Genomic DNA, 25,990 nt, shown 5'->3' with positions numbered 1-25,990 from the left:
AAACTATCTCTTGGATCAGATAGTTTAAAACATCTGCTCTTTTTAAAACACATGTTCCTCATTTCCATTCTCATTTTTAGTACTTACATTTGTGTACATTTCTGTATGATAGGATTAAGTATGGTGGATCTAAGATGGTTCTGTGCAATGGTTGGGTTGTTCCTGGCCAACACATGTGCAGCTTCAATGGCTATGTCATACAATACAAATGGACTCACTACAGCATTCACTGAACTCATACAAAACTGCTGAATGTAGTTTGTACCTAAGATTGAAATTGGAAACATTATATTAGCAGGTAAATCTAAGGGAGGCTGGTATATGCACGACAGGCATAATATATGAAAAAATATCCGGCTACAAATAAAATTTCTAGACCTCAATATTTCAGATTCACTTTGTTATTGTATAAAACCTTATATGGTTTTGGTCTTCTGTTTAGGTCTATGTTTATAACTAATTTCAACATTTTTTTAGAGAGGGTTTAAGTCAATTTTGCCCTTCATATCATTTAAGCAAAGCAATTATTCAACAACTTCTCAACATATAAAAAGAAGCATTGCACAATTTCAAAATATTGTTTATTCATAGAATGTATTTTTCTCATACCTGAAAGCATAAAAAAATAAGTGTACTTTAAACATTCCTTTTGTTATTTCCTACTTTTCAACCTATTCGAAATAACATCCAAAAAACTTATAAATATATCTAGAAACAAATATGTGGTATACATACCTAGTTTTACAGCAATATTCAACAGCCATTTCACATCTTCTCCATAAGGTGGATTCCTTGCATACTTTGCCTGTGGTCTATCATCATGTACACGTCTAGCTAAGGTTTCCATGGCTAACATTCCTGTACGGAAGGCAGCATTGAGATAATTGAGTTGAGCTTGGTTGTGATGACCGTTGGGATGAACATGAGGAGGACTAGGAGAATCTGTATCGTGGTCGAGAGGATGCATAGATTGTCCGTTCGCTGAGGAGGATGGTGGTGACTGTACAACAGTACTTAATTGGCACTGAGTGTGACTAGGAAACACTTGTATAGCTGGTCCTAGCTGTCTGACAGGCATTGCTCCATGGGGATACATTCCTTGTGTAGTGTTTGGTATACCTATATGTTGACCCTGATATGTAAGAGTGGTGACATATGGATGGATGGGGATGTGCTGATGATGAAGCTGGGTACTAAATGGTGGGATTTGTTGGACGTAACTGTAATGCTGGACAAAGGCTTGGTGTGGCATCTGATGAGGCGCTGGCTGGGGTGGTAAAGTTGCGTATGATAAAACCAATGGTTGTTGAGGCATATGATTATTATGTGCCATTGTGGCATTGGCTACTGTGACTGCATTATGTGGTGAAGGTGAACTGAATGGAATAATTGGTAGAGTAGCTGGACTGCAACGTTCTGTTTGAGCTACTGACATAGAATGAACTTCCTTATTCTCAACATTGGCTGAGTTCCTTTTTTGACCATCTGAGTTATTATTGGATTGAGCAGCCTCTTCTGATAATTCAAACCATTGTCTGGCAACATCAAACAAGACTTCAGGATAAACGCCACCTCCCTTTGCTGCACCTTCCACAGCTAGACAGGCCTTTTCTAGCATATCTCTACTCTGTTCTTTGCACTGGAACAATGCTCTCTGAACTTCTGATGGATTCAGAGCCTGTGCTTGAGGTAGGCATGATAAAGCTAATTCTGCAGCCGCTCTAACCATGTTAGGGTCACGACCTCTTGCAGCCTTGTCAGCCAAAGAAGCAGCTTCTGGTGGAGTTAGATGCCCTTCCCATGTTTCTATTAGGATATTAATAGCAGCAGTTCCTATCTCCATTGCTTGACCTGATTAAAACAAAAAATCATTTAGCTTACAATTGTAAATGGCGTAACCACAATTTCTAGTAAAAATCAACCATGTATAAGTAAATGAATTGTATTAACTGTACATAATTAGGCTGTTGGTAGTTGTCTCTTGTCTCATTTGAATTGTTTATCATTTATCATTTCAGAGTATTTATAGCTGACAATGAGGTAAGAGTTTTGCTCAGGCTGTATGGAAAAGTTGTTTATTTCTGTGTCAAATAGTCTCTTATGGAGAGTTGTCTCACTGGCAATTAAACATTTTCTATTTTTATAGGTAAACTAATTAAAAATGTTTTATATTATAATGCATACACAAGCTTCATTATTTGAACTGTAGAATATGGACAGTCCCTGTATTTTATTATAGATTTTTTTCATCCCTAAGCCCTTCATTACAATTGATGTTTTCAATTTATCTTCAATTGCTTTTGTTAATTTGATCTTATATCATCTAAAAGCTACCTGATATCCATGAAACATGTGAGGAGTATGTCCTGGAAAGCCAGTTTGGTGATACACAGTTATTCAGTCCCAGAGCATATAGTCCAATCTGGAATGCACATAAATGAAGGTTGCGATGTGGACCTGTAGGTTGATTATTATTAGAAGGTTGTGTAAACAATGATGTAGAACTATTCCCTCCAGCTTTAGCAAGTACTGTCTTTGATAACTCAAACATGAAATGGGCAGAGGCTTCACTTGGTTGATTAGGCAGTGTTGGCATGATGCGATTTTTACCCTTGAATCTAAAAATATACAAAATTACAATCAACATATAAAATCTTTTGATGTATGGAATATCTTGCAAAATAATAATTTAGTTTTTACTTGTAGCTTTGACAAAGGTTAATTTAATTTAGAACTTCATTGTTTAAAATTTTATTTATGTTCTAATCTAAACCCACCAAAATGTAAAATCTTTGTAAAGCTTGTCTGGTCTGTTCTTCATAGACAGCCCATAAACAGTAAAAAAATGGATTTATTTCATGTTAACAATTCAGCTCAAGTGGCACATATGTTGATTCAACTCTCTAAATTTGTAAAAAAAATATGAATACAAACGCTTAAATCTTTATATCAAATGATCAAACTTGTAAAACATTGAAAGAAAAAAAACTATTTTTTTCAGTAAACAGGATGTGCAGGGTTGAAATCAATGATTGTTGATTATTATCTAGTCATTTTATATATGTGAACATGTTGAAGGCCCACTGATGGTCTTCAGCTATCATCGGCTCTTAGGTCAGGTTATTGTCTATGACATATTCCCTAATTTCCATTCTCAATTATAAGGTGTACAATACTATTTTTGTCTTTCTAAAAACTAAATTACAAATAAATTATTCTATATATTGTTTGTTAGGCCACGTTTTTTTTATTTGTTGGTTTACGGATCCACCGACCCGATTTTGCCGATTTTCAGAATAAAAATAAAATTGACTTTCATGCTTTTTTATTCCGGCCGAACCCTTATCAATGCATTATTCCTAAAAAATAATTAAAATTTTCTTTTTTTACGAAATGAGATGCATTAAGGGGGCTCCTGGGTATAAATAAATTTTTTTTTCTAATATAGGATTCCGCCATATTTTTTCATAAATGAACTTTATCATATACTTAAAAGAAAAATGAAATAAAAAAATGGGGTCACCGTTCATTTAAGCTAAAATCTGCCTCTGGAAGAAGCATACATTTTTGTTAATGTCCTTTTTTTCTGTTGAACTAATAGGAGAAAAAGAGGAAATATCGAAATAAAAAAATTAACCTAATATAAGAAATCGCTTAAATTTTACAATTATTTAGTTTATGTACAGCTTATTTGAAAACAATAGTAAAAAATATAGGTCACCGATGAGTAAAAAAAGATATTTCAAATTTAAGGCCAAAAAATGGCATTTTTGCACCAAAGGGAGATAATTTGGAGCTTTTTCAATTTTTAAAGTCATCTGGGGCCAAACCAAATCATTTTTTGGGGTTGTTTTTTGTACCATATCATAAAGTAACAACTGATAGTGTAATAAATAAAATTTGTAATGAAAAAATAAAGGTTTAATTTTTTGCTAAAATTTTTGTACCCACGAGCCACCTTAATCATTAACAAAGTTCTGTTGTGAAAAATAAAACTTCCAATTTACGTTTCTAAAAATAGACAAATCAATTATAACTGACCTTGAAATGTCTTTTGCGCAAATAATTTTGCGGAACGAAACCTGTGTTTAAAACCAATTACAAAATAAGTTCGTTTCCCTTATTTGTCATCAGTCCGTAAGATGCATCATCTCAGAGAAATAGACTTGTCCAAATGTGAACAGGCGGAATACATCAAATAAAGTACTGAATATTAACAAATCATTTGAAATTTCTTGTTTCATTGATAACAAAAAATATCGATCTTAGGAATAAAAACCGGATTGCATGACAACTGATTAACCCGATATTGTCGTTTTCCACTGGACGAGTTTATTACGTTTTTGGACATGTGTGTTGAAACTAATTTTTGTACAACATTTTTACATTTTTTTCTTTATCAGTTTTTGTGATTGAAGATCATTATTTACCAAGTTTTCTGGAATTGATTGAGAGCTATGCGAATCTGTTTTTCTATTTTGTGAAATGACGATTTAATTTCGTCTTTGTCCGTGCAACCCCTCTTTTTTACAGGAAGTTATTAAACGATGTCATGCGATGTTCATGATCACTGATCAATAATATTTCATCGAACTAAATGTTAAGAAATGATGACAAAACAGCATATAAGACAAACATTTTGTTAGTGAGGTGAAATATATATTTATTTTGCATATTTTTCTGTTCTGAAAGATATTTTTTTTCTTTTTTTTTCCAACCGACCGACCCGACTTTTTTATGGGAAAAATCCGTAAACCAACAAATTAAAAAAACCGTGGCCTTAGTGAGACTTACCTTGTATTTTTTACATTAGATGTTGAAGGTGTTAGGCTTCTATCCTGTAAAACTTGGACTGGTAATACTCTGTTTACAAGTTGACTAGGTGGGCTAAAAAAGAAATGTTGAAAGATTGGTAAATATCAAAGACTTAAGTATTTTACTATGAAAGATACCTGGCTGTGTAGATTTTAACCAATTATGAATGAATTGAAAATATGCACACGAAGAAAACTTTGAAACCTAAAGTATTGTGTGTGAGAAAGTTTCTAAAAATGTGTGTGTTTTAATTCCTAGTTATTAATTTTTTGAAATATTTCCACTCTATCTTTCTTTATTAATTACCTTTCATTGTCCCTGATTTTAACCCTGTTTCCCTTCTCTCCTGAGCTACTGGAACCTAGTGAGTCACTGTCACCACTACTGCCACAATCGCTCCCAGGTCCCTGATGTTTAGGAAATGGGCGTCGCACTAATGTTGGTGAGTTATCACTAGAAGTTGTTTCAGGTGCGCTGCTGTCTATACTAGCCATACCTATTGAATCATAATACATATTTCTGAAAAGTGTAAAGACAGTGTGCTGGATTTCTATACATTTTAAGATCAATTTCATAACAATCAGACCAATACTATGGACTACTCTCTCTTGAAACATAAAAGTTCTATGAACCATGAAAATGAGGTCAAGGTCAGATTACATCTGCCCGCTAGACATTTACACCTTACAATCATTCCATACAACAAATATAGTAGACCTATTGCATAAAATATGAGAACCAGATGCTCCGCAGGGCGTAGCTTTATACGACTGCAGAGGTTGAACCCTGAACGGTTGGGGCAAGTATGGACACAACATTCAAGCTGGATTCAGCTCTAAATTTGGATTGTGATTAAATAGTTGACACAGCATAGGTTTCTGACACAGAATGAATGTGTTCTAATGAACTTAAAATTTTTGTTTTCTCTTAGAGCAATTCACTATGCTGTTGAATATTAATCCTCCCAAAAAAATGTTTGAAGAAATTTTCATTTTATTTATGAAATTTCATTTCAAATGAGAAAATTGAACCCATTTTTTTTTATTACATCCCCCTTTCCCTTATTCCAAATTAATCTCAATTAAATTTCTAATGGAGTTTGCAACAATAACTACTCATTTAAATACATCATAAAATATTAAGATGAAAAAAAAACTGCTTGTTATCACTGAATGGTAAAGATTATTTTAATTTATCAGTTGGTAGTAAAAAGTGAATATACATTGTATATAACAAAGATTTGAGTTGATTCTGGACAAAGAAAGATAACTCCAATTAAAAAAATATATTGCTATTTCACAATATTGTGCAATTAGATATTTCTTGCTTACTATTCTGGACAAAGAAAGATAACTCTTATTAAAAAAAAATATTGCTATTTCACAATATTGTGCAATTAGATATGTCTTGCCATTGTGCAATACTGTGCAATTGAAAAGACTTGCTATTGCACAATACTTAATATAATAATTTTAGATCCTGATTTGGACCAACTTGAAAACTGGGCCCATAATCAAAAATCTAAGTAAATGTTTGGATTCAGCATATCAAAGAACCCCAAGATTTCAATTTTTGTTAAAATCAAACTAAGTTTAATTTTGGACCCTTTGGACTTTAATGTAGACCAATTTGAAAACAGGACCAAAAATGAAGAATCTACATACACAGTTAGATTCGGCATATCAAAGAACCCCATTTATTCAATTTTTAATGAAATCAAAAAAAGTTTAATTTTGGACCCCGATTTGGACCAACTTGAAAACTGGGCCAATAATCAAGAATCTAAATACATTTTTAGATTCAGCATATCAAAGAACCCAACCGATTAATTTTTTGTCAAAATCAAACTAAGTTTAATTTTGGACCCATTGGACCTTAATGCATGTAGACCAATTTGAAAATGGACCAAAAATTAAGAATCTACATACACAGTTAGATTCCACATATCAAAGAACCCCAATTATTCAATTCTTGATGAAATCAAACAAAGTTTAATTTTGGACCCTTTGGGCCCCTTTTTCCTAAACTGTTAGGACCAAAACTCCCAAAATCATTACCAACCTTCCTTTTATGGTCATAAAACTTGTGTTTAAATTTCATAGATTTCTATTTACTTGTACTAAAGTTATGGTGCGAAAACCAAGAAAAATGCTTATTTGGGTCCCTTTTTGGCCCGTAATTCCTAAACTGTTGGGACCTAAACTCCCAAAATCAATATCAACCTTCCTTTTGTGGTCATAAACATTGTGTATAAATTTCATTGATTTCTATAAACTTAAACTAAAGTTATTGTGCGAAAACCAAGAATAATGCTTATTTGGGCCCTTTTTTGGCCCCTAATTCCTAAACTGTTGAAACCAAAACTCCCAAAATCAATCCCAACCTTTCTTTTGTGGTCATAAACCTTTTGTCAAAATTTCATAGATTTCTATAAACTTTAACTAAAGTTATAGCGCGAAAACCAAGAAAATGCTTATTTGGGCCCTTTTTGGCCCCTAATTCCTAAAATGTTTGGACCAAAACTCCCAAAATCAATAAAAACCTTCCTTTTGTGGTCATAAACCTTGTGTTAAAATTTCACAGATTTCTATTCACTTTTACTAAAGTTAGAGTGCGAAAACTAAAAGTATTCGGACGATGACGACAACGACGACGCCAACGTGATAGCAATATACGACGAATTTTTTTTCAAAATTTGCGGTCGTATAAAAACAGACCAAAACACAAAAACTTAACTATAACTAATGAACCATGAAAATGAGGTCAAGGTCAGGTGACACCTGCCAGTTGGACATGTACACCTTACAGTCCTTCCATACAGAAAATATACTAGCCCTATTGCTTATAGTATCTGAGATATGGACTTGACCACCAAAACTTAACCTCGTTCACTGATCCATGAAATGAGGTCGAGGTCAAGTGAAAACTGTCTGGCTGGTATGAGGACCTTGCAAGGTACGCACATACCAAATATAGTTATCCTATTACTTATAATAAGAGAGAATTAAAGATTACAAAAATTCTGAACTTTTTTTTCAAGTGGTCATTGAACCATGAAAATGAGGTCAAGAACATTGGACATGTAACTGACGGAAACTTCGTAACATGAGGCATCATATACAAAGTATGAAGCATCTAGGTCTTCCACCTTCTAAAATATAAACTTTTTAAGAAGTGAGCTAACACCGCCGCCAGATCACTATACCTATGTCAAGCTTTCTGCAACAAAAGTTGCAGGCTCGACAAAAACAGGTTCCATTATAAAACAGTCTTTAAAGCTGAGGACATGGGACTCTTAGTTACTTTTACCTGTATATATATATATATATGTGTGTTCAACTCTTATATTTTTGTTGTTGTTACTTTTGTTTATGTCACAACTCACAAGTATAATTTTACTTATATAACAATAAAGAATTATTAATTAATTATCATCATCAAATTTGGGAAAGCTGTCCAACACCAATTAAAAATAATGACCCCCAAGGAGTCTTAATTGAAATCATGTTATCCTGGACCAAGTAACAGTAAAGAAGTTTTTTTTTAATTCTCAACGGACAAAGATGGACTAACTTTCTACACCAAGTGACATCAAGTAGCTCAAACTAAACTGTTTATAAGGGAATAAAGATTTTTTTATAATCTGCTTGTGAAACTTGGCACCTATTTAGAATAAATAAGTTTCATAGTTGTATCAAAAGGTTTAAAACTTAATAAAGAAAATCTTCCTAATTTTAAATTGTAGTGACATAAAGTACTAATTTGTGGAGAATGTAGCTACGTGTGTCATTTGAAAAATCTAATGATACCTTGTGATGGTTTCTTTTTGATCGCCATACACCTTAACTTGGCTTCCAAAGCTCTGAAGTTATCCTCTTCTTCAACAGTGGAACTGTCTGTATCTTTACCACTAAAAAAAATAAAAAACATGTCAGAATGGAAATGGCAATATTGCACAATGAACTTCTAGAAATGCAAGATATATGATATAAACTCTACAGAATTAGCTGGTAGCTTTAGAAAAGTTTTCAAAAACAATCAAACAGTATATAATAATATGTACTGTGAGCTTTTGCTACAAAAAAAGTTTTCTAAATATATATTTTTTTTTTATAAAATTGTACATCAATAATGTTTAAATGATATTAATTTTTGTAAACAGGTAATCAAAAATCAAATGAACTAAAAACGTGTCAGAATGGCATTTTAAGATGAAGCTTGATATGATATACAGCCTATGACATATCAAGAAGTTATAAGTAAAAAATTATGACAAAACTGGGAGGAAAATTTTATGTATCTGCATACTCATGCTTTATCATTCTTTCACTATTGAGTGCATTCTTTTATATTTGATGTGTAACATCATTAAAAAAAAATTCTATGAATATTTCAAAAAATTTACTCTTCATTATGTTCTTTAGTTACCTGTTACACCTTCTAGGATATGTAATTTTAGGCCTTGCTCCAACACCTGCAACAGGAGGGTTGGGATGTCTAGCCAGTGGTTCTTCATGGCGTGGAGGATGGTCCATCCTAGGTGATGCTGATGAACCACTTGGCATCTGATGATATGGTGATACAGGATTTGTCGTGGTAGTAGCTGGTGATGCAAGAGGAACTGCTGGCTGAGAACACGGAGATCTACTACCAAGTAAATCAACTAAACTTGGGGCTTTGAAGGACTGGTGTACTTCTTTGTCTAGTAACTTTTCCATTATCTTTGAAAAAGAATTGTTATGGTTACATGTATGTAAAGAGAAGAGTCAGAAAATTTTGATATACTGTAGGAAATTTAATAATCATTCAGTTTTAGTCACCATGAAATTACTAACTAAATAAATAAAACCAATGTGATGGTCTTAAAATATATATAAAATATGTAAGGTGAGCACATCATCCCTAACATTTGTATTACATTTCAGATGGTTTTTTATTAATTGCAGCAGTTTAAAAGAAGAACTGAGAGAGATAAATATGAAATTCAGACGAGGCAAAAATTTATTAAATTAATTTCTGAAAATACAGATAACAAGTGAAACTTAACTCTCATGAACTTTGCAAAAAACTTAAAAGTATGTTGAAATCAGAGTAAATTTTTTGGTTTAATTACTGTTGTGAATGTTCATGTTGTATTAAATACTTCTAGACAAAATTAAATATGAGATGTGATTAAACTATTCACCAAAGACAAAAAAGAGGACATACAAGACTATAGATCATAGGTATAACAGTTCTCATTTCGTTTGATTCTAGCATTGAGAGGATTTGTTATGTAAGACATACCAATAAACTTGTATATTTCTCTTACCTTGCTTAATTTGGACATGTCATCTTTATACTGAACAAGCATAGCTATAGCTAGTTCTCCCCTTTGTCTTCTTGTACTTTCACATAACAATGGGTGTTCAGCTTCAGATACATTTGCTTTCATACCTAGAAAACAAATTAACAAATAATTTGTTTTTTCTTTGCAGATAAGTTTCAATGGAATGTAATGGTTAAGTCTTTGGCTAATTATCTTATACCAATGCAATGCATATTTTCAATAAAAACATCTCATCTTAAATATTATTGCGAAAACGTTTTTTTTTAAATATGACATAGAAAATAATAGTAATAACAGTGTTCCAGCTAGGTTTTCAAAAGGGCAGGGTGCCAATCCTGAAAAAGGGCATTTAACGCGCGATATGATAATATGAAAAGGAAATATTTTAATAAAAGATGTTAATCAAATATTTGTGTTTATTTGTTGAATCACAGGTTATACAAGAACAACATCATTAGCCCATATAGAACTCTATCTTTCTACTTTTAAGGCTGAAAAACTTGTCAAGCAGCTTGTCACACAAGTTTTTTTATCATTGCTTGGCACAGTTGAACTTTATATGCAGTATGTTTTGAAAGGTGACCTGTTTCATACTGTTTCTATGGTCTGCCACATTTTACCAGTTTCACCTTTCTACTCCTGCTGTGCTTAATGGCAATACAGCACAAAACAGCTGTGCTCAGTAAATTCACAATTTTAGGATATAAAGCAACAGTGAAAAATTGTATCAAAAATAAAGAATACAGAAAAAGATGACCAAGGCACCCTACCAACACTGCTACTAAGACCCTTTAACTTTTCCCATAACTCAAAATAAATACCTAAACATATATATTCTTAAGCAAGAAGTATCGAGACATATTTTAGAAAATGTAAATGGGTTACTCAATGCTAGGGAAAAAATCAGATTGAGTTATATTTCTTTATTCGGGTGTGCTCCTTCTTTGGAGGATTATAAACAGTACGTAAATATGATGTAAATATGATCACAATATGGCGGCCGATTTTGTTATTTTCGTATCAAAAATGAAGGCAGTCAATGACAAATACGTTTGAATTTTCTATTTATTTTATGGAAAACAAGTAAAACAATGTCTTCAACGAGTTTATTATGGTTTTCCCAACTTTCTGTCATTACGTTTCCTTCCATGAAACTACAGTAAACATCGCAAATTGTGCCCAAGTTGTTGTGTGCACATTTCATCAAAGATAACTGCTGACTGACCCATTCTATTTGAATGAATTAATGTTGATGATCATTAATGACCCATCCGATAAAGGGATTACCTATAACAACAGATTATGACACCAGTTGTAACCATTGATTAGCTTGGGGTCGTAAACAAAGTCAAACTTTTCCCCAGGTAAAATTTAGTAATTAGCTTATCATATCAATACGCACAAATTAATATGAAATCGATCTTCAAAAAGGCAGGGCACCCTGCAAACTGTTAAAAGGGCACAGGGCACCACTCGGAAAAGGGCGGGTGCCGCGCCCTCTGAAAACGGCCTTGCTGGAACACTGAATAATATTTATTAATATACTTACCTAATGCAGCAACAGCACCTTCAAATCCTAACTTCTCATCTCCCGGCAGCCTGGTCGTGACTTGAACTGACCTGCTTGGTGGACGACTATTAGTACTACCAACAGGGAATACTGTCAAAAATAGTATAAATTCATTGTAAATTGTCCATAACTAAACATAAAATTTGTCTTTAATTTAATTTAAAATTAAAATATAAGTTCAAATCTTAACAAACATTTTGTCAAAAAAATGTATAGATGTGTGTTCAAAGAATAGAAAATAGCTTTACTCTAGAATTCCATAATCCCTACACTCACAGTAAACATATCTATAAATTTGCATTCAATCATGACTATACAGTCAACTTTTTTAATATAAAGTTTACAATTTACATTTTGATAACAATGTATATTTTTCTAGAGTAGTTTTCAACAACAACAAAAGTAGGGTATACTGTTTAATTACACCACATCAAAAATTTCCTTAATTTGTACAAACCAACCAAAATCAAGATAGCAAGAGACTTGTCAAAATCGCTGTCAATTGCACATACATAATATGAAAGATAAAAAAAATCCCTGTCAATAGCACATATATAATGTGAAAGATCAAAAGTAAAATAATAGTCGGCATAACTGAACACAGGTGACTTAGTATTCAGCAGCATAAACCCAATAAAAATCTTAGGTGGAGAAAGATGCTCTGGAAGGGTAAGCAGTTGCTGCTAAATTGTGTCACCAACTGCATGGATACCTAAATACTTCAATAAAGCGGGTTATATATCATACCAGGTAAACATAGTGAGTCGAAGATAAAACTGGCAAGTGTGAGGGGAAGTAAAGCATCTCCTCTTGACTTGAGAGTTCCATCACGAAGCTGTTCTGCCCTTTCTCTTAGTGCATTTAATTCTGCAGGTCCTAATGGAATCTTCTTCAGAAGACCAATGAGCTCAGATTCTTGATAAGCCAATTTTACCTGTAAGAGAACATATAAATGTGAGCAAGTTTATTGAATTTTCTTTCATAAAAAAGAAATATTTCATTCATTCATGGTTTACATAATTCTGTATTTGGTTAAACTATTTGTTCCTTTCATTTTAAACACCCCTTTATGAAGGCCAAAATCTAAATATTGTTGCCTTTATATCATATATTTCATAAGATTGGCATACCTTTCATTTAAGTGTTCAGAGGTCAATATACAGCCTATGTTGACAATACATTGTGTTAATTTGACAGTTAGCAATTTCCACATTTCTAGTGTTTCTTACTGACACACAAATTACATTTCTGTACTAAAGTGAAAAATAATTCAATCCTGTTCACTTATCAAAATAACTATCATAACAATATTAAGGATAATAGAATTTTACTGTTTTTGAAATATCAGATCTTTAATAAAACTTCTTCCTTTAAAAAACAAAGTATAACTTTACATGTCTGTCTCAATGTTCTGTATAGTTGTAAATGGAATCATAATATTACTTGATATCATTTACTTATAATAACTGTTCATGAATCAATACCTCAAGTGATTTACAAGATGCTGGTGGTCTTGGCATTTCAAGTCCAAATATTCCAACTTTGAATGCTAAATGATAACATTCTAATTCTTCAGTCAGGACGCTACATAAGAATGCAGCCTTAGATAATGTTGAACTGGCTAATAAACTTATATTTGTGAGAGCCTTCTTCTTTTTACCTGTAATAAATTCATAATATTTAAAACTATCAGGCCATGGAAAAATAATTCATGATTTCCCCTAACCCGACCGGGTCATTGTTTTACTGCCGGCTACAGAGACAACAAAAAGTGTTGAAAATATGCAAGATTAAAGTTCCGCTGTAGAAAACATAAAGATATAAAATTATGCATGGTTACAAAAAAAAATAAGCCTGCCTACCGGGTCTTTAAAATTTTCCCATGTTAGGGGAAACCAACAATCAATTTTCCATGGCCTCAACTCTACAAAAGAGTGTCAAATACAAAAGTGTTAAAAGCAACAAAACTTATCGATGGTTTAGTAAATGCAAACCTATATCTTCATATGAAAAGAATGGATGAGAAATTGTTATCCCAAGGATACTAATAAGTAACGATAAATCATCATTTCAGATGTTCTGATAAAATCATCTGAGATAAGTTTCTTTGCATTCAAATTCAGGTGGATTCCAGAAAAAATGAATATGCCTTCCATAACAATAAAAAAAATTCAGAACTTATTCCAAACAAGAATGTGTCCCCAGTACACGGATTCCCCATCCGCACTATCATTTTCTATGTTCGGTGGACCGTAATAATGGGGTAAAATCTCTAATTAGGCATTAAACTTAAAAAGATCATATCTTAAAGAACATGTGTAATAAGTTTCAAGTTGATTGGGCCAGAAAACATAATGCCCATAAATGGGGCATAAAAACTGATGCCATACCTTTCACTAAAGGAAGATTTGCAGTTTCTGCTAAGAGATCTGGTGGATTTGTCAATAATTCTTCCGCAAGCCTTTGAGCCAGTCTACAAGCCTCTCTTGTATGACCATGTGCATGTAATGCTTCTGCTCTGGCAAACAAAGTCTGCAAAAAACAGATATACTATATACTCAATTATAAAAATTGAAAACTTTTTGATATATTCATCATAACTAATTTAGTGTTTTGTGTGCATTGAATGCATGTACAGTATTTTAGTCTGTCAAAAATGTTGTATATTTAAGTTAAAATTATGTTGTTTGTTTTTTTTACAATATACAACTTCATCATGTTCATAAAATTGTGTTCTTAGACAGGATGTGCACACCAAACAATTTAATTAAGATATTCAGTTGAATTTAATTTTCAAAATAGTACATAGATAGCCATTATTCAAAATGGTAATTTAACTTTTATGTTGCCTAAAATTACAGTAGAGAAGTACAAATACAACAGGTTTTTAAACCTTCAAAGTGAGCCAAATGAAACATGTTTCTCTTATAAATAAAAAAAAAAGCCAATATTGGTAATAATTTCATATTTTTTTCATCCATGTATTAAAATATTAATAATTAGTAAATTATCTTACATCCTGGAAATTTTCTTCTGTTAAACCCTGAGAAACTTCAGACTCCCCTTCATTGACTTTTTTATCAGCAGAACTGCCTGGTAAAAACACTTGTCCTTCATCACCAGACTGCTGAGATTCAGAAGAACCTTCTTTTACAGTTACTGACTCTGATATTGGAAAAGATCCTATTTCTAACTCGTTTGGACTGTTTACATATATATCGGGATTAAATCTACTATTAGGTGGTGGAATACTAAATCCATTGGAAACTAAAGGATGATTGACATAATTATGCATATCTTGTTCTTCATATGAATTGCTACGAGAATTAACTTCTTTCATTTCAGAGCCAGAATCAGAATCTCCTCTAAATAATGAGCTACTCCTCTCTGGTTCGCAGAAACCCTCTGAACCAGAACTTAATGCTCCGTCATTTGTTACAGAATCTCTTGGACTAGAATTTTGTCGACTAGGAAAGCTGCTTGAATGATGATCCTGTAATATGTTGTGAGCTTGAGCAAGCGTAGTGTTATTATCAGTACTGATTAAGTTTTCTGAACACACTGAAACAGGTTGTATACGAGATCGTTTCTTTTCACTGTCATGACATTTGTTAAATCTATAATGAAGATTAAAACTCTCATTTTCTGAGTATGTGACACCTGGAATTCTATAGTCATCCCAGGTCAGACCACAGGCCTCAATACCAGGTCTGAAACCAACAAATATATCAAAGTCATTTTTCTTCAAATTATTTGCTGCACCACTAACATTCGTACCTCTGGCTGATTTGACTTTTTCTACTGTTGATATGTGCCATTCTTTGAACTTTGTACAAAGGTCATCACGCTGTATTGGTGACAATTTTGGATTTAGAGCAGCAAGCCGCCATAATGTGACGATTTCGTCACAAAGACTAGAGGCAGCATGCTGGGTTGCATTGGCTCCATTAGTTCCATTCCCCCGGGAATTATTGCTGTTTGGAGAGGTTTTTGTTGTAAACCACCAAATAAGGATCTGAAATTAAAAACATAAACAGTTAGATTAATTAATGTGTTTCTAAATTCAGTAGGAAATATTACATGTGTTACATCAAAGAATTCATATCAAAATACTTTCTTTGGTTTCAGACCAACAAGCTAAGTCAAAATTTTCTTATAGTTCTTGCCATAACAGTTTGCTGGAAGACATGTTTTACCCAAAAACACTGAGAAAGGGAGAAAATTATCTTGTTGGTAATGAGTTCATTATCCATTCTGATAGGTGTTGTTATTTATTACTTTCAGTAAGTTAATTTTCTTACAAAGCTTTCCTTCACTTCTTATGTATCCCTTATAGTGACATTTTTTTTATACAAAAAAATCCTTTTGCATCTATTAATATAGTTCAATTATCATAAACATACACAAACTTTTTGATTTCTGCAAACATTGCATATAGGCTAAATGATTTATTCATTTGAACATCGACATTTTTTTCTTTTCTCGTACCTGTTCACATTGTAAAACTTCATCAGTTATAATTTCAAGAAGAGGAATGGCATTAGTATCATTTCTTCTAAACATTTCCCTGACAATGGATAACAGATTCCACATTCCCTCTGGTTCCCTTCCTCGTAATGGTCTCAGTAAACTCTGCCATTCTGCTGCAGCAGGAGGAGCAGTGGCAGACAAATAGTTGACATCACTAAAATAGAATAACAATTACTCATGATGATTCAAAGTTAACATTTTAAATGAATACTGACCTAGATGCATCTTTATACCCCTATAAATCATTGTAGGTAAATAGATATCTGAGAACAAAACTTGAATGTTAAAACTCTATCAATGGCATCAAAATAGAAGGTTGGAACGAATATTTTACCTTTCTAGATGCAACCTTACATCTAATCATAAGAATGAAGGGAACTAAATTTAGACATAAAACTTGATGTTAAAAGAAATGAAGCTTAAAAAATTTAACAAAGCTACTAAAATGTGAAATATGCGTTGTGTGACCTTCTCCTTTGGGCACAAGTTCAGTGTCACTCAAATACAACTGCATTCAAATTTTTTTAGATTAATTAATTTCTGTTTCATATAGTTGGTAAAGCATTGATGCAATCATGTAGCTAAAGTGTGATTTAATTGTTAAATTGAAAGATCCAAAATCGCAATGTTATAGTTACTAGTGCATGGTTTCATAGATATGCCAGTTTTGAACATCTGTAAGATAATTTTTTTCTCCATAACAAATAATTGAATTTATATTATTTCAAACAGTACCTGAACACCATTGGTGATGGAACACAGAACTTGACAAGAGTCTTCTTGACATTTTCATGAAGTGTTGCTTCATCAAGACACCAGGATGTCTGTTCATTGGCTGATGGTCCTGCTGTAGGATCTGTTTAAATAAAAGTTTTGTGTGTTATTCATAACTATTTCAGTGTTGTTTTCAGTGGAATAGTGCAGAAACATATCTTCTACAAATTGTTCATTTCTGTTTTTTTCTTAACTATTACAGTGGGTGGCTGTTTAGCCTCTTTTACACAAAACTGAAAAAAAAACCAATTAATCCTGTTAATTCATATTAGAAACGAAATGGAAATTGGAATGAATGTTTGTGATTCACATCAAAATGCTTAGAAATAAATAAAATATTGCCAATAATCTAATTTGTTTACCTGGTGCCCCTCTGACTGTATTGATGGCAGCTTTCTGTGAAGATAACAGTTCATCAAGAAGTCTCTGAGCTGTTGGCAAAATCTGTAAATAAAAAATATGTTACACATTTCATAAATAAAATGTTCTTTTTTTGCAAATGTTTCCATCAGGATTTTTTTTAGTGAATTATGAGGAGAGCTACTTGTCCATTATTCTGGTTTAGAAAATGTGCAAGTCTTCAATGGAGGACATGTGAAATGTCCACTGCTGTCTTCAAATTATATAAGCAGAAATTAACATGAAACTTCACTAATGCCTGTCTCAAAATATAAGTATCATTTTGTACCATTTTGTATTCTGCAGAAGAATCTTTGCAAATTTATTTGATTTCTTTTGAGCTGGGACTAAGGTGTTGTGTATTTACAAAATGTGAAACACATAATGACGATAGAAGTGGTCCCTGCAGATGGACCTTGTCAGTTACTTACCATATTTCATTATCACTTCATTATCTTTTTGGGGTTTTCAACACAATGTTGATCAAAAACACAAAACAATTATTTGTATGTTACTTCTGTAGAAAGGTATAAAAGTGTAGTCAGCACAATTTTTTACTATGAAATTCTATTCGGTCATAATAGAATATATCTAAACTTCAGATTATCTTCACAAAATGACATGCATCTGAATGTTATAATATACAGATGTCAAACATGAAGTATTTTCTGTTGATACAAATATCTTACAATACAAACCTGCTGTGGTAATTCACTAATAAGATATTGTGCAAACTTTTGCAACTGATCTCTCTGTAATCTTGATAAAGACTCAGAAACAGGTGCCCTCAGTGTTACAGCATTTGCCTATAAAATGTAAAATAACAATAGGGTTAATTATAATACAGACTCAGAAACAGGTGCCCTCAGTGTTACAGCCTTTGCCTATAAAATGTAAAATTACAATAGGGTTAATTATAATACAATGCATTTAATAAGTATTCCATGCTTGGCAAATGAAGTCAATTTCAATTTATCCCATCAGAAAGTTAAATTTACATTCTATCCAAATATATTACTCTTAAGGTTTTGTGAAAGTTAAAAAAAAGTGCACATATCAACATGATAAATGATTTAAAGGTTGCATTATCCTTTAAACAAATTTTTATTGTTTGAATAAATTAGAAAGTTTTTCAGCGACATAAGATTTAGGTCAATTGTCTATTTCCAAACCTTTTTTTCTGCACATTGTATTTGTAACACATGCATACTTGTTCTATATCTTTTCATTGATTTTATATTCAGTAAAAAAATACCTGATGAATTCTGTACAAACATAGTGCTACCACATGTGAACACCAAGATGCTCCATTACATGTACATGTACAAGATGATATTCTTCTCCTATCAAACACAACAGCTACTTGAAAACTTCCTTTATTCTGTGCCATAACTGGTGGTGGAGTTAATGTTGCACTCAAATGGAAACCTGACAATCATAAAATCATTTGTACATAGGAAAACTCTCTTATCAATGTGTGTATAAAAAAAATATAACACAAATGTAGGTCAACCAACATTTCACACTTCCAAGAATGAATTGTCAAAAGGGGACTCATTTGAGAGTTCAAAGTCAACATTTTTATGTGATGTAATAAACTTGAATTTAGTTTGTTTCCTTGATTGGATTGAATGCCCTAAGTTTAAGAAATTAAAAAAAATGGCCAGCTGACTGATTTTTTTAAAAACACTTTCTTAAACAGTCACAAATCTATAATAATAGTTTTTGAGAGTAGTGAAAGGGGTAACAGAGAAATACAATTCTAACCCATTGTGTTTAAATCTGATAGCTTTAGGAAAATTTGCATAAAAAAAACAAATATATTAGCATCTGAAAACTATCTATAATGCAGATTAGTCTAAGTAAACTGTTAACTGATAATATCTTCTGCAGACTGAAAGATCAAGATCACATCTAACTGACAAACTAAACAAAGTACATGAGCTCAAGAACACTAGCAAATGACACTCTTTATTGCAAGCTGTTCTCAAGATCAATAGTAATAAAAACACTCTATACCTGGTAGCTTTAAAAGAATACTAATAACTGACACACTATTGTGTACACTAGTAATTCAAAAGCACCTTATTTATTTTTTACACTGCCTGATTCGTAAATAAAATTAATTCACACAAGCCAAGGCTCTGTGTTGTAGACTGTACTTTGACCTACAGTACGGGTAGGGACTTATTTTTATGGATGTCTTAATCCGTCTAGTCGGATATGAATAATCTGACATTTTTATGGTAGGTAGAATGGTCATTAATCAACAGATCCAGGTGTGATTGGCAAGATATTTGTCCTTTCATCTTAATCCGTGCTGCTAGAATTACGGTTCACTGATTTCAGAATCTGGTTACCTGTAATTTTAACCTCTCATGCAGTCACTTTATTGATTACATCGTATTTGACATAAAATATGTTTACAGGTGAAGTACTGGAGAAAACTTTGTTTTAATAAAAATAGCCTATTTATTAATTATGGTTTTTATATTTCAACTGCTATTTATTTTCTAATTTGTTCCGTGAAATTTTTTTTATTCTATGTTCCTAGTTGTTTATTTTTTGTTATGTATTCTATTTCTGGAAGCTTACGGTTTTTTGTTTTACTCGTAAATCCATTGATTAGCAGAATGCTGTCAAAGTGTTAGTTTGACGTGGTCACATGCAAAATATTTCTATAATATGTATTTGATATTCAGTCTGTGTTGGGTCAGTTCCGAGATAAAAATTATTACAGTGAGCAATACTTGTATATTATTAGTAGCTTTATGATTCTTTGTAGTTTTTACTTTTTACTGTAAACAAATATTGTCCGAAACTTCAAAGTTGGAGATGTATAAGTAAAATAGAATGCAAATAATAACACTAGAAGAAGATATTGATTCTTCCCGGGCATACATTTATTTTAAGATTTCCTTTTTTGTTCATTATGCTTAATTAATATAATTGATCTGCATTTGGGGGTAGAGGGTAAATAGGGTCCGGATCTCGAAATCCCGGGCTTAAAATCACGAGGTCCCAAGGTCCCGAATTTAAATAAATCTAAATCCAGACATCGCGAAATAAGAATTTCAAAATCCCGAAAGTGTTAATCCCGAAATCCCGAACTTAATTGCATAATATTAGTTTACACACAATCCATGTTAAAAAAGAAAACTTTTATGTTATATATTTTTAAAAGCAATCTATTAAGAAAAATTTGCCATGAAAAGACAATTCCATGATACACATATTAGTGATCAACAGCGTGTGCACGTGGTTAAACTTTAACTTGACTCCACTCACAATAATATTGAATGCTAATAAAAGATATTAAAGATCGATTTTGTCCACTGCACGAGATTTTTATATGGCGGGAAATGTTGTAACAGTAAACTCAGGTGACCTTACTTAACGACCGTGGGAAAATCCAGTCATGATTAAATTTGATGTGGAATGATTGACAGTATTGTGCGTTAGTTTTGAGGCTCTTGATTGATTGACCAGAATAGAAATTTAATCGATTTACAAAACAAGATTTAGTCTTCTTTAACTATTTTTTGTTTTATTTTTATCAGTCGTTTCCCGGATTCCCATTTAAATAATCTATTTGGAGACCTCCTTTAAACTTCGGAAATAATACAACATCGATTTAAAAATTCATACCGACTGCGCTAGCTTTAGAATGACTCAAAGTACGACGAAAAAGTAAAGACAGCTAATCACGACTAGTATGACTAGCCTTCAACCCCATTGGGGTATAAATGTGCATTTATTCAATAAACTATATAAGGTTAAATTTAGATTTTCGTGTTTCGATTGATACAATTCGTAAAATATATTTATAATAAAAACACCGGCAATTTTCATAGAATATTTGAGACATGAAAATAGAAAGGCAAAAATCTTGAGTGTCAACATTTTTTTGTAAACTAAAAAATAGGAATCGAAATATGATCATGGCGTATAATTTACGGGATTGATGTATCAACAATTTGATTTAAACTTCGATTGAAAACAGTCTTGGTTGTTATTAGGCTTATTATTTAGCATTAGATGAAATATTTACGGTTTACAAATACAAATGCAAATATAAAATAGTTTATTGGCACAAAACTATTGTAATAATTGGCAACACAATATATTGTTAAAAATCGTCTTTATTTCATTTTCAAATTATAAAAAATAAAAAAAATCCCACATTCATGATATTTAATTTTAATTTTAATTCTCATATTTAATTTTTAATTTAAATTCTTATATTTAATTTTTAATTTAAATTTTTACATTTAATTTTAATTTCAATTCTTTCTCTTTGAATACAAAACAATATTTTACATTTAGCTATTCTCCATAAATACTAATATATCTGTACAGATAAAATTTAATTCTAATCAAGTTGGTACAGATTGATTTCTGACCTTCCACTTGGATATTGCACAGCAGGTGTTTATTACACTGGGACAACTGTCCACCAGTCTGACATCTAGACGGATTAAGGCATCCATAAAAATAAGTCCCTACCTGTACTGTATAATGGTTTACTTTCATAAATTGTGACTAACTTAGATGGAGAACTGTCTCATTGGCCCTCATACCACATCTCTTTATATCTATGTCCTTTAAGAAATATTAATTACCTATTTGAAGGGCATCTTTAACCGACTTGGTTTTATATAAATGTTCCCCTTTCTGGAATTCATCAGCGCTGCCATTTGCAAGACAGGAATACAATCTAAAAGAAAATATTTTATATATATGAACATGTAAGTTTGCATATGAGAGATAATATGTTTTCTGCACAAAGAAGGAACATACAATATTATCACAGTGAAGGCTTATCCAACCCCTGAATAATCCATGCAGGGTAATCAACAGCAAGAATTTAGGAGCTGCTGCATGTTAATTTCAACTAATATAATATCTTTTAGCAATGTTTAGGTAGATCTATTTGATTTGTTACCATTACTTATTAATGTGTAATAAAAATCTACATCATTTTTAGTATTGAACTTGCAAGGGTTCACATATTCATTATCAATATATGTATACCCAATAAAATCTTTCAAGAAGTGGAGGATTGTCTTCCCCGACTCACTGCAACAATGAATGATCTATGAATTATCAGAAAATATTATTTACTATCAGATTATTCCATCCATCTTGTTTGGGAAATTAAATGTACGTTTGATGTTTGAACAATAAAATAAGTTGAATTGAAAATTGAATTGAAGGCGCTTGGTAAATCTTGAATCTAAAATCACCAATTTCTTCACAACATTTAGAGAAGGGTACATTTAGGTAGATGTTCTGTGAATCATTGGTAATCAAGGTAAGATTTATCATGTTTATTATACCTGATATCTTCTTCATTTTCTGGAAAACTCCAAAATGCAATCCTAAGCTGTACTTCATCTGGAATGGGCTGTGGAAAATGTTCAACAACTTCAAATGGTATGTGACAGGCCACAGCTTGAGCAGCTAGTTCTACCAATGATGGGATTTTCCCTTCTACATGAAAAAGACGCTTATAAATTGTATTGCATATATGTATACAAGATTGCATACATCAGTTTAACTTTCCCTGAACTTTCACTTGACAACAATTTTCACATGTACATGTATATCCTGTAATAATTCATATTGTCATGATTGTCATGATTGTACTGGATGTTTTATGTTAAGTCTGTGATCAACATTACTGTATATATAAAGTTTGAATGTCTGTAAATGTTTTAACACTTCTGAAGCCATCGTTTGTTTTAATTTTATTTAATAAAATCAGGGTGTTTGTCTTTACAGTTTTTTTTTTAATTCAACCAAAAGAAGCTTCATTTGAACACGGACATTTGATGTTAAGAGAATCTTAGCAAAAATGCATGGGAGACATTAAAATGAAAAGTACATGTAAGTTCCAGTAGATGAAAATCTGTTTGGATCTGACTGAGATATTCATGGTAATTTAAACTTAGATGACCAATAATGGATTGTAACATTTGTGAACCATTATACCACTGATTCAAAAAGTAGTTGTATGCAACAGTTAAACTGTACAAAAATAGGCCAATGGTAAGGATACTAGTACAAATACTTGTTTTGTCAGATTTCCATATCCCACTTACACTTTGTACCTAAACAATGTAATTTCCCGTGTCCCGCTAGACTTCATTTCCCATTTTCATGCCACAATAATTTGACTTTCACATATATATCACGCTTACAAAAAAACGACAATCCGGCAGCACGCTTAGACCCAAATGAGACCCCACTCCATATTCATGTAAGTAGGCTATTAATATGGATAGCTTATTAATATAGATAGTCAACCTTTGCATCATCAGGGTATGGATAGAAACAAGTGCCTGTGTAATGAACTAACACAAAGGTTCCTGGTTTGATTCCCATTCGGGATGAAAATTTCAGGAACTCAATTTTCGGCTCTCCCTTGACACCATTTGTGAGTATGGTCTTGAGGAAACGATGATAGTCCGTCAGAAGGGGTTGATAAATGGCTGACCCTTGTTAAGAGAGCGCCATATCTCTTGCACATTAAAGACATCCTTGTAGATTTCGAAAAAGAGTAGGCTAATGCCGCTACAAGGCAGCACTCGCACCCGCAAAGTGGAAAGGGATTTATATAAGTTGTAATAACTTGTTTCCCGTTTCCCAATCCACTATAGATAAATCTGTTTAAACTAATGAAGTCCCTGATGCACCGTTTTGCAGCATTGAACATATTTCTTAGAGATTTATAATTCTAATGGAATGTAAATGAAGTTATGTAAGGGAGTGAAAATCAGAATAGTATTTACAGAAAGAATGTATACTGAAGACCCATGACAATGGACATATGGAATGTAAAATTGACTCATGTCATAGGAAAGTACGAAAAGTTCTGTATTTTCATCAGTAATGTAAATTGCATTGTATAAGCCGCCTGGATGGCTTTCTTTAGCCAATTTACTCACCCTGCGGCTTAGTTATACTGGACGGTTGTTGGCCCCCATTTTGCCTTTTCCAACCTCTCCAATTCTGACAAAGACTTTCTGGTTCGCTTATCCACGAACACAAGGAGTCTTCGTCAAATCGATCGCTGTCATCAAATGAAAATCTATCCCCTTCGTTATCCCAATCAAACACAAAATCCATAATGATAAAGGGTTCTTTGTTTCAAGCCCGAAGGCGCAAGTCTGAACCCAACATTGTCGACTGCTCCCAGTATTTTCTCGTGTTGTTTTCGCTAACTAGCATCGTAATTTATTTAATAATCGTTAAGAATTTGATTGAATGTGTTTTAAAAGACCTTATTTACTGTAAATATCGTAAGAAAATTTTGATGAAAGTACTGAAATTAGGCCCAAGTGGCAAGTGGGCAAATTCAGCTGTCCAAAACAATAATATCCGATCGGGAGTACTCGACAGTTTTCGTCCACCACCGTTATCTCGCGAGATCATTACCCAGGTGTCCGTCTTCATCCTCATTTTGTGTTGCCCAATATAGTTATTGCTTGAAGATTTTTTTATGGAGATACTTCCAAACATTAAAATTTAAAAGTTAGGGAACAATGTCACTTCAAATACTTTTTTTCACAAAAACGACTAAATTCTGATTCCCTTTATGAAAAAAATATTCTGTTGTTAAAGGATCTTAAAGGAGGATCGTGGGAATAAAAATTTCAGAAAAAAATTAAACAGTTTTGTTTTCATTACAAATGTTATTTATTACTTTATTAGTTATTACTTTATCATATGGAACAAAAATCATTAAAAAAAGTCAATTTGCTTGGCCCCAGATGTCTTTCAAAATGTATATGAGACAATATCCATGACCCCAACTTCACTAACAATTATTTTTTTATTCAACCATCTTTTTTGAAAATTTCAAGTTTCAGTATAAACTAAATTATATAATGCACCAACCCCTGACAATTAAACACTCATTTTTATATTTCTTCCAATAAAATATTGTAATTTAAATGTTCACCCCCCCCCCCCCCCCCCCCCATAAAATCACGTTGTCCCCTGTGTTTTTTGGAAAACTAAATCATTCAAATAATATCCAAATTAATTAAACAGGCGTCCGATTCTCACATATATGATAAATTATATAATAAACTTGCCCTTAATTTGTCTTTTTATATTATAACTATAGCATGTAATAAAATTTTGCAAATTTTAAGACAAAAAAAAATTGTCCCCAGAGGTGATTTCCCTCCTGTTACCACTGAGTTTTTTTTACCTGTGGAAACGTTTACAAGACCAATAGTTATTTTCCCATTATGTATTGTGAAGAGCATCATTTCCTGAATGCATTAGTACAAAAAAATAGTTGAAAAGGCGGCCAGGTTTGAACATTCAAGCCCATCCAAGGTAAGAATTTATAGAAAAATACTTATTGGTGTTCCATCCTGTTATAGCCTTTTCTTCCACTTTCTTAGAATATTTTTAAGTGTGCACCACAATAATAAGTGTGTTTTTATATCATCTTTTAAAAAGGCATAGGACACAGGAAATACACTTACATTTAATGTGATAAAAAGGACAAAAACTATCGCGTAACTCCTTTCTGTTACGTTCTGTCATGTTACCTG

At 32.3% G+C, this 25,990-nt stretch overlaps 1 protein-coding gene across 1 annotated transcript in view; it reads right to left on the bottom strand.

The window, feature by feature from the left end:
- Positions 1-24,811, bottom strand: part of LOC134725633 (zinc finger SWIM domain-containing protein 8-like) — a 31,283-nt gene extending 6,472 nt beyond the window's left edge. Inside the window, exons 1-21 of the mRNA XM_063589606.1 lie at positions 24,368-24,811; positions 22,757-22,910; positions 22,040-22,134; positions 18,673-18,845; positions 18,116-18,223; positions 17,381-17,462; positions 16,980-17,100; positions 16,203-16,398; positions 14,731-15,729; positions 14,105-14,246; positions 13,199-13,374; positions 12,462-12,648; positions 11,694-11,804; positions 10,127-10,251; positions 9,244-9,536; positions 8,625-8,725; positions 5,122-5,311; positions 4,795-4,887; positions 2,335-2,618; positions 736-1,851; positions 88-265 (exon numbers count right to left, since the gene is read on the bottom strand). Coding sequence (XP_063445676.1) covers positions 88-265; positions 736-1,851; positions 2,335-2,618; positions 4,795-4,887; positions 5,122-5,311; positions 8,625-8,725; positions 9,244-9,536; positions 10,127-10,251; positions 11,694-11,804; positions 12,462-12,648; positions 13,199-13,374; positions 14,105-14,246; positions 14,731-15,729; positions 16,203-16,398; positions 16,980-17,100; positions 17,381-17,462; positions 18,116-18,223; positions 18,673-18,845; positions 22,040-22,134; positions 22,757-22,910; positions 24,368-24,548 — 5,105 coding nt within the window. The 5' untranslated portion in view covers positions 24,549-24,811. The remainder of the gene's footprint in view (positions 1-87; positions 266-735; positions 1,852-2,334; positions 2,619-4,794; positions 4,888-5,121; positions 5,312-8,624; positions 8,726-9,243; positions 9,537-10,126; positions 10,252-11,693; positions 11,805-12,461; positions 12,649-13,198; positions 13,375-14,104; positions 14,247-14,730; positions 15,730-16,202; positions 16,399-16,979; positions 17,101-17,380; positions 17,463-18,115; positions 18,224-18,672; positions 18,846-22,039; positions 22,135-22,756; positions 22,911-24,367) is intronic.
- Between the last annotated feature and the right edge of the window lie 1,179 nt (positions 24,812-25,990).

This window comes from Mytilus trossulus, chromosome 7 (assembly GCF_036588685.1).
Source record: "Mytilus trossulus isolate FHL-02 chromosome 7, PNRI_Mtr1.1.1.hap1, whole genome shotgun sequence".
Taxonomy (NCBI): Eukaryota; Metazoa; Mollusca; class Bivalvia; order Mytilida; family Mytilidae; genus Mytilus; species Mytilus trossulus.
The sequence above is the reverse complement of the archived record's forward strand: the minus strand, read 5'-3'. Positions and strand labels throughout refer to the sequence as shown.